This window comes from Danio rerio, chromosome 19 (genome assembly GCF_052040795.2).
Source record: "Danio rerio strain M-AB ecotype USA chromosome 19, GRCz13ab, whole genome shotgun sequence".
NCBI lineage: Eukaryota > Metazoa > Chordata > Actinopteri > Cypriniformes > Danionidae > Danio > Danio rerio.
The window spans coordinates 46,945,001-46,961,225 of record NC_141039.2 but is presented as its reverse complement, the minus strand read 5'-3'; the positions used below and the strand labels follow the sequence as shown (position 1 = coordinate 46,961,225).

The 16,225-nt window shown below is 38.5% G+C and overlaps 2 protein-coding genes across 17 annotated transcripts in view; both read left to right on the top strand.

Annotated features, from left to right (window-relative positions):
* Nucleotides 1–16,225, top strand: part of ppt1 (palmitoyl-protein thioesterase 1 (ceroid-lipofuscinosis, neuronal 1, infantile)) — an 847,627-nt gene that overhangs the window by 102,113 nt on the left and 729,289 nt on the right. The window lies entirely within an intron of this gene.
* csmd3b (CUB and Sushi multiple domains 3b) overlaps nucleotides 1–16,225 on the top strand; it is a 1,026,877-nt gene that overhangs the window by 673,212 nt on the left and 337,440 nt on the right. For 14 of the 16 annotated variants that reach the window (XR_015517226.2, XR_015517225.2, XM_087296029.2 and 11 more), the window contains 4 exons: nucleotides 5,255–5,381; nucleotides 7,709–7,911; nucleotides 12,513–12,704; nucleotides 15,625–15,763. Coding sequence is in view for 12 of the 16 variants with exons in the window: in XM_087296029.2 (XP_087152155.1) it covers nucleotides 5,255–5,381; nucleotides 7,709–7,911; nucleotides 12,513–12,704; nucleotides 15,625–15,763 (661 nt within the window). In the remaining 4 variants the exon portion in view is untranslated. Of the gene's footprint in view, nucleotides 1–5,254; nucleotides 5,382–7,708; nucleotides 7,912–12,512; nucleotides 12,705–14,677; nucleotides 14,986–15,624; nucleotides 15,764–16,225 lie in introns of those variants that run through there. The other 2 variants (XM_087296039.2, XM_087296037.2) reach the window with 1 other exon arrangement.

The window sequence follows — 16,225 nt, the reverse complement described above, 5'->3', positions numbered from 1 at the left end:
ACGCTTTGTAATCTTCATTTTTAGGTGTCTCTAGTGAAAAATATGCTCGTTGCGCTTCTCCTGTGAGAAACGGAGCCAACATTCTCGCCCAGTTTTCTTTTGGCCAGCCTTCTCTCTCGGCAATAACCTCAAAGGTATGTAAATAAGCGTCAATATCATCCAGGTCGCTGAGTTTAGTGAGATGATGATGCGCACTCACTTCGGGAGTCGGATGGTGTCTGGCCGCCTGGCGGAGCTGCTGTTCCAGTCGATCCTGTCTGGCTGTAAGCTGCTCAGAGATGGAATTCTGTTTCCTGGAGATCTCCGCTAGGTGGAGCAGTACCTCTTCCACCGACATGGCGACGGGATGTTGACAGCCGAGTAAGAGGAAGCGTGGGAGAGAGAGAGAGCGGATGCCTGTCTGTAACAAACACAGAGAAAAATTCAGCGGTTATTTTCTACTTAATGGTGAGTGTTTCTTCTGAATTTTTCCCTCTGCAATGCCCGCATTCTCCACCAGTTGTAGCGAGGCAGAGGGAAAACACAAACACCGTAGATGAAGTTACAAACAATACCCCGGAGGGTGCTTTTATTTACAAGTGATAAAGGGGTGAATGAGTGCTCTTCTTAGAGGTGCGTGCTCAGGTGCTCCGGGGAGAAGGTGAAGACTGGTGAGAGGGATGGTGTTGGATCGGTCACGAGCTGGATTCGGCTGTGGGAGAGACAGAGAGAGACAAGCGTTAGCGCAGGGAGTCATCTGAAATGAAGCTCACTTCCTCCTGTGTGGGGCTGGCTTTTATCTCTCCCTGGCTGATGAGGTCCAGCTGTGAGCGATCCGAGGTTGATGAGAGATCCAGCTGGTGTGGATTTGTGCCCAGGGCGACGTGGTATTGCATGGCTCGCTACAATATATATATATATATATATATATATATATATATATATATATATATATATATATATTTGCCAGTAATGTCACACGAAGACCTCTTCACCCTTCACCACTGTATATTACGTGTATTTCTGAGGGCTCTTCGGCGGCCAAATACGGTTGACGTTGTCTATCAACAAGATAAAAAAATAAGCCCTTGCTCAGTGTGTTCTCTTGAGCGCGAATAAAAAGCTGAAAAATGGAAGCGTTGTGGTTTTTAAGGTGGACCGGATACACTCAATAAGAAGCTGTGAATAAGAAGCTGGATTCAGCCTTGTCCCTTCTTATCGCAAACACAACAGCAGTCTGGTGAGAAATCTCTGTAGACGGATGGCATTTCATGTCACGTTTAGCCTTATAAACTTAAAATGTGAGCAAAATTTGCTGTTTTGTCATCACCTTATATATATTTTTATACTGTTTGTATAATATATTTTTGTACTGTTTTATATTGCTAGTCATTTCTCCCATAGGCAACTGAATCTGAATAAGGTCAATAGAGTTGGGGACTCTATACTGCTCAGTGAGTGCCGTCTTTCAGATGAAACGTTAAACTGGGGTCCTGACTCTCTGTGGTTGTTAAAAATCCCTTTTGGCCAAATTTGCCCTCTGGCCTCTGTCCAAACCATCCACATACCATCTTTTTTTTTGCAGCTTTATTTGCGGTTTTTGTTTGCTCAGACCAATTCTAATATTTGTACCGTTTTACTTTAAAAAACGAAGTTAAATTTATATCCTAATTTTATTAGCAAAATGTTCTTAATATTTAAAAAAATATATTTTTAAAGAAAGTATTCACATTATTTTTTATAATATTTTAAATATTTGTTTTGTATTTTCCTTAACAGTGTACATCCAAAAATAAGTTCCATATACTTACAATGCACTAAAAGACTCATTGGTCCTGACTCTCTGTGGTCATTTTTAATCCCATGGCACTTCACGTAAAAAGCAGGAGTTTATCCCCGGTGTCCTGGCCTAATACCCTCCATCAGCCCTTAACATTAACAATCACGGCCACCCAATCATACCCATCAACTGAATTGTCTTTATCACTGTCTCTCCAATTCCCCTATAGCTGGTGTGTGGTGAGCGCACTGGCACCATTGTCCTGTGGCTGCCGTCGCATCATCCAAGTGGATGCTGCACACTGATGGTGGTGTGAAGAGACCCCCTAATGATTGTGAAGTCTTTTGGGTGCATGTCATTTTTCATTGAAGTTCACAATTTCTGCAGAGAAATCTTTCCAAATGCAATGCCAAATCAGCAGAATCACATTGTCTTAAACACAACCACCACCGATGTTGTCATATCAGGCCGTAACCAGGCTTCCGTCAGCTCCTAATCTTCCTGTGCGAACTTTCGCAGCCAATCAGAAATGATTGAGTGCTCCTGACCATCCAATGACACGAGATTGAGCCGCATTCTGATGAGCGACGAACACGGGTGGATGTTGGTTTAGCGCGAGGCCTGGTTTGTAAGACGCCTCTATTCTGGATGTCTAAAAACACTCTAATGTTCAGATTAATCAAGTCGCAATCTGAACCCTGTTATTCAGGCTTCATTGAGCTGTGCGTCCATTGTTTGTCATGTAGATGGTTTATGCAAATGAGGCTCGCTGACAGGAATTGCTGAAAAGGGAATCATTAAGAAACGGTGCATGTCTCTCGAAACTTTTTTCACAAGAGGGAGAGACAGGATTGGGGAAGATAGAGAAGGGGTCCGAGGGGAACTGAGAGTGTCTGCAATTAAAGTTTCCTAATAAAGTGCTTGTGAAAGCCGAGTAATAATGAAGCGAGTGCAGAGGGCTAAAGTGGCAGGTCTGAACGCCATCAGGAGGCATCAGAATGGACGTCAGGCTCATTTGTTTGGTTTGATTGATGCTCCGACTTGAAGCTGACAAATCACCTTCAACGCTGATAGGGAATCTGAAGAAGAGATAGGAGGAGGAATTCAGGGGATTCAGTCAGAGATGCTTGTGTTTGGTGCATCTGGAATTTTGGCCACTTTTGAACCTGTGAACTGGTAGAAGTTAAACTCTCAGACGAAATCTGATGAGAAAGTCAGGGAAATTTTAATAACTATTTTTTAATATCGTGGGAAAATGTCTGAACATGCGTGAGATAAAATTCCGTTGTTATTTAGCATAGCACATTGTATATTTTATTAAAACATGACGCCATTTTTCATTCTGTAATTAGTCAAATGTGTAATTAGAGAGTTTGTGATCGTGCTTAATTTAAATATTAAACACATTTTAATGATATTAACTTACTAATATTGTATATATTGCTATAAACAAATATATATTAGACACTCACTGGCCACTTTATTAGGCACACCTTACTAGTTACTTAGCTACCCTACTAGTACCGGGTTGGACCTTCTTTTGCCTTCCGAACTGCCTAATCCTTCGTGGCGTAGATTCAACAAGGTCCTGGAAATATTCTTACGAGATTTTGCTCCATATTTGCATGATAGCATCACGCAGTTGCAGCAGATTTGTCGGCTGCACAAATATGATGCCAATCTCCCGTTCCACCACATCCCAAAGGTGCTCTATTGGGTTGAGGTTTGGTGACTGTGGAGGCCATTTGACCACAGAGAACATTTCTCCAATCGTCTATAGTCCAATTTTGGTGAGCCTGTGTGAATTTTAGCCTCAGTTTCCTGTTCTTAGCAGACAGGAGTGGCACCTGTTTCTGTAGCCCGTCCGCCTTAAGGTTGGATGTGTTGTGCGTTCAGAGATGCTCTTTTGCAGACCTCGGTTGTAACGAGTGCTTATTTGAGTTACGGTTGCCTTTATATCAGCTGAAACCAGTCTGGCCATTCTCCTCTGACATCAACAAGGCATTTGCGCCCACAGAACTGCCGCTTACTGGATATTTTCTGCTATTCGGACCATTCTCTGTGAACCCTAGAGATGGTTGTGCGTGAAAATCCCAGTAGATCAGCAGTTTCTGAAAAGCTCAGACCAGCCCGTCTGGCACCAATAACCATGCCACTTTCAAAGTCACTTAAATCACCTTTCTTCCCCATTCTGAAGTTCAGTTTGAACTGCAGCAGATCGTCTTGACCATGTCTACATGCCTGAATGCATTGAGTTGCTGCCAAGTGATTGGCTGATTAGAAATTTGCAGTTGAACAGGTGTTCCTAATAAAGTGGCCGGTGAGTGTATATATATTATTAATATTATATTATTTATTATATGATATTGTATTATAATATTGTGTACAAAAAAGTTTCTATTTACATTAATAGTACATACTATGTGTACTCACTGTGTATAAATATTGTGTATATATGAATAAAATCAAAATATTTTAAAATACATATATATATATATATATATATATATATATATATATATATATATATATATATATATATATATATATATATATATATATATATATTAAAAGCATTAAAAATATAGTCAGCAGTATATCCAGCCTGATCTCATGAGGAGATATAACTACACTGAAAAAATTATTTAAAGATGATTCCTTGGATTTACAAAATTTTTTTTTACGTTAAGTGGTTGTAAACAATTTATTTGTCTTGAATTTAAACAAAAAAAAGTTGAACATTAATAAACTTAATTTGTTTGTTTAAATTCAACACAAATAAATTGTTTGCAACAGTTTTGCATGCAACACTTTTTTTAGTGTATTTTAGTGGCTAATTTGTTTGGTGGCTAGTCCGTGCAAATTTGTACAGGTTCATTCGTATGAAAATGTACGACTTTGAAAAGGAGGCGTCCCTAAACCCCACCCTCATTGTGAGATGAGCAAATTATACAAAATTTTATAAATGAGATTGCACGAACTCATACAATATAGCCACTAAAAAAAAATAAAAAATGCATCTATTGCTGTAAGATTCTGTTGGTATATCACAATAAAAAGATTTTTTAGCAAGAAAAACTGTTTATTAAGTTTTAAGATGAAAGCAGAAATTCAGCTTAATTCTTCAGTTTTTATTTGGGGTGTTTAGTTTAATGGTATTTTTTCTTCTTCACAGTACTGCTGAGCCTCAATACTGTACGTGACTCATTGTGGACGTTATCTGACTGCATTTGAAAGCGATATCAATATATATCGACCATCATCACAGAACTTTTCTCACAGCCCAAAGCTCAATTACTCACCTCTTTATTTTTACATTTAACATCTATTTCTGAATAAAAGAAACGTTCTCATCCTGCATTCAGATATCTGAATACCTCATTGATCTTACAGTGCGTTTAACACAGCTTTTCATTATACATACAGAAAATGTTTTGTAAAGTGAGAAGAAAATGTTTGTCTCAATCTCCTGTTTCCTCCTTTCTCTTTTCCCAGCTGAATGCGGTGGACGTTTTAAAGGAGAGACGTCAGGACGCATTTTGTCGCCTGGTTATCCATTCCCATATGACAATAACCTGCGCTGTACGTGGATGGTGGAGGTGGATTCAGGAAACATCATCAGGTGTGGATCAGCATTTGCTTCTTTCTATCAACATGACATTATAAAGCATGTCACACATCACAAGATCAAACAAAACATGTCTTGAAGACAATGTAAATTATGTCATCATTTACTCTCCATTTAATTGGTTTAAATCTTTATGAGTCTCTTTTTTTCTGTTGAGCACAAAACAAGATGTTTGGAAAAATGTTGTAAACCTGTAACCAGTGTTAGGCAGTTGCATCGCTACAAGTAGTGAGGCTACTAGCTTAAGCACATTTTTCAGTAGCGTAGCGGTAGTGTCGTTACTTTATAAATCAAATAACTTTTCAATAGCAAAGCTATTATTTTTGTCAAGTGTCCGCTTGTTAACTGTGACATCACGCGAAGTGGCTTCATTGTCCAAGCGCTCTATCAAACTGTATGGGGAGACTCATCAAATGGTAATAATAAACATTTAGTACAAACCGCGGTAATACTTTCAGAAATCACAGTTGCAATGTATATATCCATGCCTAATATCCGATAGCCAGAAAGTAATTCATTTTTTATTATTTATTTATTATTTATTTAATAATTAATATTAAAAGTTTGGTATTTGTGATGACGCAAGTCCAGAGACAGATGTGTACACTATAGTTTTATATAAAATTCACTAGTTAGTGTGATAGGATTAAAAAGTGTTGACGTCGCCAACCAATTAGGCGAACACGAGAAATTTGCTTCATAGAAAGATGACTAAGGGAGAGGAGTTATATATTTATAGTTGTAGTACTGTAGTAAAGGCTCAAGTATACTATGGTAATTACTATTATTTCATCATAGATGCTACATTATGTCGTGTAATTTATTAATGAAGAGTTGTAAATATAGCATTTCCCTTTACTATCATATTTTAAATGCGCAACACCTGGTTTAATTGGGTTTTTTTGTTTTTGTTTTAGCTGTTATTTGCTATAACTTGTTTCTGTTTAATACAGCATATTAATTGCAGTAAATAACTGAACTGAACAATTCTGCCTCATATGTTTCACTGACAGTGTTATTGATCACTAAGATGTGATTGACTTTGATTTAAGTTGCTTCGTTTTAAAAAAGAAAATTGCAAAAAAAAAAAAAAAAAAAAAAGCTCAGATTCATTCATTTGCTTAGTCTCTTTATTAATCTGGGGTTGCCACAGCGGAGTGAACCACCAACTTATCCGGCATATGTTTTACGCAGCGGATGCCCTTCCAGCTGCAACCCATCTCTGGGAAACATCCTTACACACTCATTCACACTCATACACTACAGACTATTACCAATTCACCTGTACCGCATGTCTTTGGACTGTGGGGAAAACCAGAGCACCCGGAGGAAACCCATGTGAACGCAGGGAGAACATGCAAACTCCACACAGAAACGTTAACTGACCCAGCCAAGGCTCAAACCAGTGACCTTCTTGCTTTGAGGTGACAGCACTACCTATTGTGCCACCTTGTTGCAAAATAGCTCAGATGTATTTTTTAATTGCTATATATATATATATATATATATATATATATATATATATATATATATATATATATTTATATATATATATTTTTTTTTTTTTTTTTTTTTTTTTTGCAATAAAAGATAGCTTAGACTTAGCAAAGCTACTTTTGCCTAGTAGCTTTTAGCTTAGCTTGATCCATTTCCCAGATGGTGGCTTTTAGTGTAGTTAAGCTTCATTTTAGCTAATAGCTTAACTGACTACATTTTTTAAAATAGCTTGCCCAACACTGCCTGTAACCACTGACTTGTATAGTTTTTTTTTTTTTTTTACTATGGGAGTCAGTGGTTAGGTTTTCAGCCTTCTTCAAAATATTTTCTTTAGTGTTCAACGGAAGAACAAAGAAAGGCTTGGTTGATGGTGACTACATAGTGAGTTGATTTACATTTTTGGTTAAACTATACCTTTAATAGTAGAAAAGCATTGATAATGTTGGATAGTTCGCCCAAAAATTTAAATTTAACTCACTATTTACTGCAAACTGTTAAAGTTTTACTTTTGTTGGGTATTTTGTTGACTATTTTTTAACATTGTTTTTTAAGGTAAGTGGTTGCAAAATATGGGCTGAATTGAAACAAACAAATTCAATTGAACATGTCTACATTTAATTTGTTTGTTTAAATTTTGCCCATATACATTTTTTGCAACAATTTAGCAAAAATCATTACTGTTTACTGTGCAATGTGCATAAAAATAAGCAGCGCATCTGTTCAGTGTCAGACGTTCATCCGTTCCAATCACTGTGCGCCTAATGAAGCATGTCTCGAATGAGCTGTAACATGTAGAGTATGTGTGTTTCTTCCTCTATCCACAGCCTGCAGTTTCTGGCCTTCGACACCGAAGCCTCTCATGACATCCTTCGGGTCTGGGACGGTCCTCCAGAAAATGAGATGTCTCTGAGGGAGGTGAGCGGCTCGCTGCTCCCCGAAAACGTCCACAGCACCCTCAACATGGTCAGCATCCAGTTCGAGACCGACTTCTACATCAGCAAGTCTGGATTCGCCATCGAGTTCTCCAGTGAGCTGCTTCCTTGTTAATCTAAAGGCCTGCGGGGTGTGATTGATAGCTAGACACTCTTAGAAAAATCACAGTTTGTTTGATTGTCCACTACATTTTGTGATTTTGTCCTTATTTTTATTTTTTTTGTGCTTTTTGTCTAATAGAAAGAACACATGCAAAATAGTACAACATTTTATATGCAATTATAATGGCTCAAACTCAAAACTGGCTCGAATAACAACAACATTCAAGGTTTGAGCCGAACATATGGAAGACACAGACGTTTGAATTGTTAAATTGACGTTCCGTCAATACGTTTAATTTTCCTAAATCATAAGTTTTCAAAGGAGACAAAACATTAACAAAAATCAAGTAGACAGGTAGGGAAGCTAAGGTAAACAGGTCTCTGACTATACTGCTTTAAATGGACAGATCTTATCTAAACTCCCGTGAAAGGAATAAAAATAGGTGAGTCCTCCGGGCCACTGCTGACCTTCGCTAAACTAAATAAATAACAAAACGTGACTATGAAAAATAAACCACTACCTGCTACAAAACAAAGTATCAAACTAAACAAACTAGTTAACACATTACGAAACAAGAATCAAAAGATTAACAGGAACAAAACACTAAATGGAGCGGCATCTAGATGATCGCCTGGCTTGCAGAGCACCGCCAGACAGACTGCCTGAGCGCAAGCCACCACCGAGCTGAGGGAGGGCCAGAGACTGCAAGATAGAGAGAGAGACAGAGACGCTATTGCTGTCAGCCTTATATAGTGGGAATCCCCAGTGACATCACGGGCATCATACAATCCTGGATAAGCCGGGTGAAACACTCCTCCTAGAACTCGATCGCAACAAGCACAAACCGGCAATAAACAAATAGATTAGTTAAATAACACAGACACGCATAACAGCAATACTTATACGCAATTCTTATATGCAATTCTAAGTGTGTGTGTGTGTGTTTATTTATTTTTTTGTCACACTTTATGAGTTTGTGACAGTAGATTTCATACAGCGTAAATAAATGCACCCGGGGCCTCATGTACAAAGACTTGCGTGGAAACCATACTAAAACATTGCGTAGGCACAAAGCTGTAAATGTGCGTACGCAGAAAAAAATTCAGATGTATGAAACTGAGCGCAACATGCACGAGCACAACACCCCTCCCTGCCTCCTCCCCCGTATGAATATGCTAATGACTCTACTTTGGCAAAACCAAACGAAAAAGCAACAGCAAAATCAAGCAAAAAGAGAAACTTTGAACAGAATGTGAATTGGAGGTGCTGCTTTCGGAGGTAGACCGGAGAAAAGCGGTGTTATTTGCAAGTTTGTTCTCCGGAATTAACAACAAAAGAAAAAAATAGAGTGGGAGAGTTTAGCTAATGCGGTCAACACAGTTGGGTCTGAACATCGCACTGAGTGAATTAAAAAAGAAATAGTGTGATTTATAGGTGTAAAATGTTGCAGCACCCTTAACAGTCTCAGTGGCGCAACTCGAAAGACACGTTAACATGTTTGACACGTTCGAGCATGAACTCAGTTCGAATCCAGCGTCTGATGAACTCTTTCTTCTTTTTTCCCCCGCTACATATATTATTTTGCCAACTATTTATCACGAGAAAGACAAGTAGGAATCATTAATAAGTTTGTGCATCATATTTTATTTGCATCTAAATCCTAGTGTCAGCTCATTCAGAAATAACAGTTTGTTGGCAAAAGCCACTAAACGGCACTTGCTTTTGACCTTAAAAGCCGTCATATCCCGAGAACCAATCAGAAGAAGCGAATCGAATCATATGTTTTCAATGCAGCAGTGCACTGATATGCCAGCTGTTATAAGGAGAGTTTTATTCTGCTTTTGATTTTAAATGACGGAGTTTGATGAACTGGATGAGCCTGTCCAACTGAATGGCAAATCAAAACGTCCCTTACCTCAAAACTCTGTGCATGATAAGAAAAAGAAAACACTGTACAGTCGGAAGTGCTACATGCATCTTTAAATGAGTCCGATTTACTTTACAATAAACGGCAACAGCGCTACACGAAAGACAGATATAAGCTGCCGTTCTTTTATCCCACGTGGATGCTATGAGGATGAGAATTAATGAATTAATGAATGAGTCAAAATCGGGGCTAAAATCATGCAGTCTGAACTCGGCAGAACTGTTTAATAAAACTGGTTTCTTTAAATGCACCAAAATATATCAACTGCACTCCCTGAGAAATGGATAATATTCATTTTTTTAATAGGCTGTACAAGTTGATGCTGTCAAATTATATTTTAAATGCTGTTTTTGTTTTGTTTTGTTTTTTAATTAGTTTTTGTGTGTGTGTGTGTGTGTGTGTGTGTGCTACAAAAACTCTTAAATCTCCCTTCGGCAGCTCTTGCATACAACATTTTTCAGTTTTATTCATGTCTGTATTCTGAAGAATTTCATATGTTACCAAAATGATTCCCCAAATTACCACTGGAAAAAATACTTTTAACTCTAATATGACAAAAAAATAATAATAATCTAACTGATTTTTTTTTTTTTTTTTTTTGGTTTGATTTCAGATTTTTGTGCTTGACATTTAATCAAATTAGTCCATATTCATAAAACAATGCCTAATTTGTATATTTAAACAACATAAAAAACTAGTGCTGTCAATCGAAAAAAAAATCACGAATTAATCACACTTTCTTTGGAAAATTAATCGCGATTAATCACATTTAGATTGAAACTTGTAATGTTGGCTTTTCAAATTTAAAATTTATTTAAACGCAAGACAAAAAATATTTAAATTCAAAATATAATTGTTTATTGGAATTTTTGTTTAACTTGTAACACAGATTTCTTATCATGTAAACAACATTCCCACAATACACCATCAAGATCCTGTCCTGACAGCCATAATTATTACAGAAATAAAAACACAGGCATGGTAATGACATTTGAATTTCAAAACAATCGATACCAATAAAGAAAACATTGATTTCCAAGTTGGATTCTAAGTGGACTGCAAAAACATGCCAAAATACAGGAATTGCAGATATGGAAAATGGAAAATTATAATAATAATAAAGTATTGAATACAAACAATTGCACTCATTGTAAAATTATATTGCTGTGAGCAACGCAATCTCACGGCAATTCGTAACTTTTTGATTTAGTGCGCACACATACAGACACACATACACACACACACACACACACACAGAGAGAGAGAGAGAGAGAGAGAGACGCACGCTGGACAGCGCAGCCGGAGTGACTACCTTCAGATTCAACACGCATGATCACGTTCATCAAATTTGCTTAAACTAAGCGCTCTAAAGTATGGCTGCATTTCACAAGGATTCCGACACAACAACACGAAGCATACGCTGGTGTTTAAAGATAAAACACATCATACTTAACAAAACATTGGAGGGCTCATGCTGAAAGGCAAAGGAATACGCTGTCTTTTGACAGCTCGTGACTTCATCCGGCACTTCATGGACACCAATACTCCGATTTTAATATGATTAAGGGTGCTTTCACATCTTCTGAATGCATCTTCTTAACCAGGGTGCAGACCCGTGAACCGTACCCGAGTCGGCCTGAAAGAGGAGGTCTGGGGTACAGTTCATGCGAACTTTGGTACGGTTCATTTCAGATGTGAATGCAATCGTACCAAATAACGGAAGTGAACTATAGTAAACTGCCAACTGTAAACTATCGTTTTCATAACGTACGTTTGTTCGTGTGTGTGTCTTGTTTCGTACCTTGGTGACACGCGCGGGACTGAGCCAGGGCAAACACTGTGATGTCTGCTTGTCTCCTCCAAAAACAGCTTCTGCAGACGCTGTGTGATGTTCTGAATGTGCATAATATTTTTTGCGGCAGATGGACGCAAGTTGCTTTCAGTATGTCCAAAAGCTTTCAGTAAAAGCAGAATGACCGCGATGTGCGGAAGTCTTTCCATTTCGGCGCTTGCTTGCGTGGCCGTCACCTAGCAGTGGCAGTAAACAAAACAGCAGTACGATGACGCAAGCGTACCAGGGTTCAGAAGGACAAAAAACAGTGTGAACAAAAACCAGCCAAGGAGGTGGCAAGGGGAGACAATCAAACTTGGGTACGGTCCAGGCAAATAAACCAAGTGTGAAAGCACCCTAAGATAATACTCGAGTCTACCATGTAAGCAGCGATCCACAAAAAGACTACCGAGAGACAAAATGCGAAGGCTTTTTTTTCCGTTCGCCATGCGGTATTAAATTCCATTAAAACAGAAGTCAGTTTAAAAAAAAAAAGTTAAAAATTTAACACACGAAATTGCATGAAACTCTGTAGAGCCTGGTGATGCGAAAAAAGTGCTTCCTTGGTCTTATCCATGTATCTTTGCATGTTAAACACACGTCGACCACAACAGAAAAAAAAACAAAAACCTGCAACTGCGTTAATTGCGTTCATTTTTTTTACGCGTTAATTATTTCAAATCGTTTCAAAAATGCACTAATTTTGACAGCACTAAAAAAACATTTTTGGACACTTGCAATTGTAATCTAACCAATCTAATTCATGCATTTTTGACCCTATTGACATGCAGCGTCTTTCTTTAATTAACTGTTAATTGTTTGGATGCGGTTGCAGGTTCGGTGGCCACAGCCTGCAGGGATCCTGGAGTCCCGATGAATGGCAGTCGTAATGGAGACGGTCGTGAGCCTGGAGACACAGTGACCTTCCAGTGTGATCCTGGATATGAACTTCAGGGAGACGTGAAGATCACCTGCATCCAGGTGGAAAACCGCTACTACTGGCAACCCAGCCCTCCAGTCTGTATAGGTAGGAGATTCCAGTGGGATTTCATGAAATGCAATGGTTTTATTAAAACGGCTTGATGATATGGCTTTACTCTTACACTTGTACTGCATTCAAGTCTGTGTGGGTTTTTTTCTGATCAGTTTGAACCCTAAGAATTTTATTAAACTGGTAAAACGTTTTTTTTTCATATCTGTATGTATTTGCTTCAGAAAATCATATTATACTTGTATATAGTAATGTCTTACTGATGAAGTGAATGTGAAAATAACACAATGCATATTTTGAAGGTCTTGTAAAGTTTTGTTTCGAGCATAGCCTCATATTAGAAGCATTGTTTGACTCACATTCATAATCCATATTCATGATCCGAACACATCTAAGAGGCCGAGTTAATTGGTACATATTGCTTTAGATGTCGACAACAGAACTTGTGTCTAAAAAGTCCTCTAAAAATGAATGATTTTATTATCAGCCCGTCCTCAAGAGCCACACTCAAACCGAAAGCCGACGCCATTGAGATCCCTTATCATCTCATGACATGAAAGTCTGCGCAAATGAACCAATATCAAATTACCCGATACAGATTGTCTTTCCCTCTAAAAAAAAAAAAAAGAGAGAGAGAGAGAGATTTTCTTTCATATTCTAAAAAAACCCTTCTCTCTTGCTGTACTTCTCATTCTCATATACAGTTGAAGTCAGAATTATTAGCCCTTCTAAATTATAAGCCCCGCTATATCATTTTTCGCCAATTTCAATAGTTTTAATAATTGATGTCTTTTATCTTTGTCAAGGTTGGCAGTACACTACCTGACAAAAGTGTTGTTGACGATCGCTGTTGTAAGAGCAACAAATAATAACTAGACTTCTAGTTGATCATTTGGAAAAGTGGCAGAAGGTTGATTTTTCTGATGAATCATCTGTTGAGCTGCATCCCAATCATCACAAATACTGCAGAAGACCTACTGGAATATATATATATATATATATATATATATATATATATATATATATATATATATATATATATATATATATATTGTGATGGGCTGGAGAATTCAAGTTTAGATCCCAGAGGGTGGATTTATTTACAAATTTAGGTGCATGAGTGCAAGATCCAAAGGGGTGCTCCAGCGGGTGATGTTCTTTCATTCGTGGGGTGCTCAGTGTCTGTGAGGTGGGTCTAGGAAACCGATCAGTCACAAACTGCTGTCTGGAGGAAAGAAGGGGAGAATAAGTGTTACTGCTCTGTTTCCTTCGGATGCCTCTCTCCTCTGGTTCTTTCGGTGTGGCTTATGTAGCCGGTCTTGGATGAGTTGCAGTTGGTGCTGATTAGTTGGGAACGAGAGGGCCCAGGTGTTCCTCGTTCCTCTCCAGGACTACGCTGAAAGCTCCATGGGATGCTCGTCACAATAAATATATATAGTTGAAGTCAGAACTATTAGCCCCCCTTTGAATTTTTTTTCTTTTTTAAATATTTCCCAAATGATGTTTAACAGAGCAAAGAAATTTTCACAGTATGTCTGATAATGTTTTTTCTTCTGGAGAAAGTCTTATTTATTGTATTTTGGCTAGAATTAAAGCAGCTTTTTATTTTTTAAACACTATTTTAAGGACAGAATTTTTAGCCCTTTAAGCTATTTTTTTTTTTTAGATAGTCCACAGAACAAACCAATCGTTATACAGTAACTTGCCTTGTTACCCTATAACCTGCCTAATGAACCTAATTAACCTAGTTAAGCCTTTAAATGTCACTTTAAGCTGTATAGAAGTGTCTTAAAAATATCTAATCCAATATTATTTACTGTCATCATGACAAAGATAAAATAAATCAGTTATTAGAGATGAGTTATTAAAACTATTATGTTTAGAAATGTGTTGAAATAGTCATCTCTCCATTAGACAGAAATTGAGGAAAAAAATAAACAGGTGCTAATAATTAGGGGTTGGGCTAATAATTCTGACTTCAACTATATATATATATAAGCTTTGCGTTTGCCCGTGAAACAGCCAGTGAGCGCCAGCACACACACATATCATGTACATCTCGACATGCGAAAGTGTTTCTGCCATGACTTTAATCCAGAACACCGGCAGAGTTGTTGTCTCGACCACTGTTTTAAGGCCGCCGTCATTTGCGATCTCCTGCAGTTGGTCTTCTTCTTGCACGGACATGCTGGATTCAGCTGGTTTGTTGACAAATGGGTCACATATCCATTCCTTGGCCATGTGTGGGTCCTTTGAGGTTGGGAAGTAGCGCTCAAACTCCTTTAACAGCGAAGACTGGTGATCGTGCACCAGCTTGGTGAGTGAGGGCGCAGGCTCAGTCTCACACAAAATCCCTGTTAATGTTTGAAACATGTCCAATATGCCTCTGTTCAAGTACCGTCCCCACAAATCCAGTTTGACTTTAAATGCAGCTACTTTATCTGCCAACCTAAAGATAATTAATTCTTGTGCGGCCCGGTACTGATTGGTCCACGGACCGGTACCGGTCCGCGGCCCGGGGGTTGGGGACCGCTGCTGTAGACTGTCTATAAAAATAGCTTAAGAGAGCTAATAATATTGTCCTTAAAATGGTTTTAGAAATGTTAAAAGTGGTTTCGAAATAAAACAAGACTTTCTCCAGAAGAAAAAAATATTATAAGAAATACTGTGGAAATTTCCTTGCTCTGTTAAACATAATTTGAGAAATAAAAAAATAAAATAAAAAAATCACAGGAGGGCGAATAATTCTGACTTCAACTGTATAAGATATGAGCTTTCCATGGCTCGGTTCCTCTGAGATGTGTAAAAAAATCTTTCAATATCCCTGTCTCTGCATGTTTCTTTCTCTGGGCTCCTGGTTGGCACAGATGTTGTACCCGCATGTTTTAATAAGAGATTCTCCTCATGTGTTACTAATGCCCATATGCTGCTGATAGCTGTACTCTGTGTTTTGTAGCTCCATGTGGAGGGAATCTCACTGGTTCCTCTGGCTTTATTCTGTCGCCCAACTTCCCTCATCCGTACCCGCACAGCAAAGACTGCGACTGGCTGATAGCCGTCAACTCTGATTACGTCTTATCCCTCGCATTCATCAGGTAAAGCAATCTATACCTTCATCTGGGTGATCTTTTTTACACAGAAATGTATGATTCAACTGTATACAATTCCAACCCACCGGTTCCACTGCACCCAACCTGGTCTGAGCTGGAATCGAATGGGTTCCACGTGGGGCTTGTCGTGGATGGGGTGAAGTTTAGAGGAGTGAGTGTAACGAAGGCCAACTAGCGAAGTGCTATGCAGGTAAACCTCACTCTTCGACAGACGCTAGAGGCCATAGTCTTTAGGTTTCTTGTTAGAGCAACTGACTTCCATGCAAAGAATTGCCAGTTCAATCCCAGCTCAGCACAGTTTGGGTGCAGTGGGGCTGGTGGGTTACCGATATGGGGGCTCGTCCGGGATGGGGTATAGTTTTGGAGGTGAGTGTAACAAAGGTCAGCTAGCGAATTGCTATGCAGGTAAACCTCACTCTTCTGAGCTCTAAAGGTGCACTAGCAACA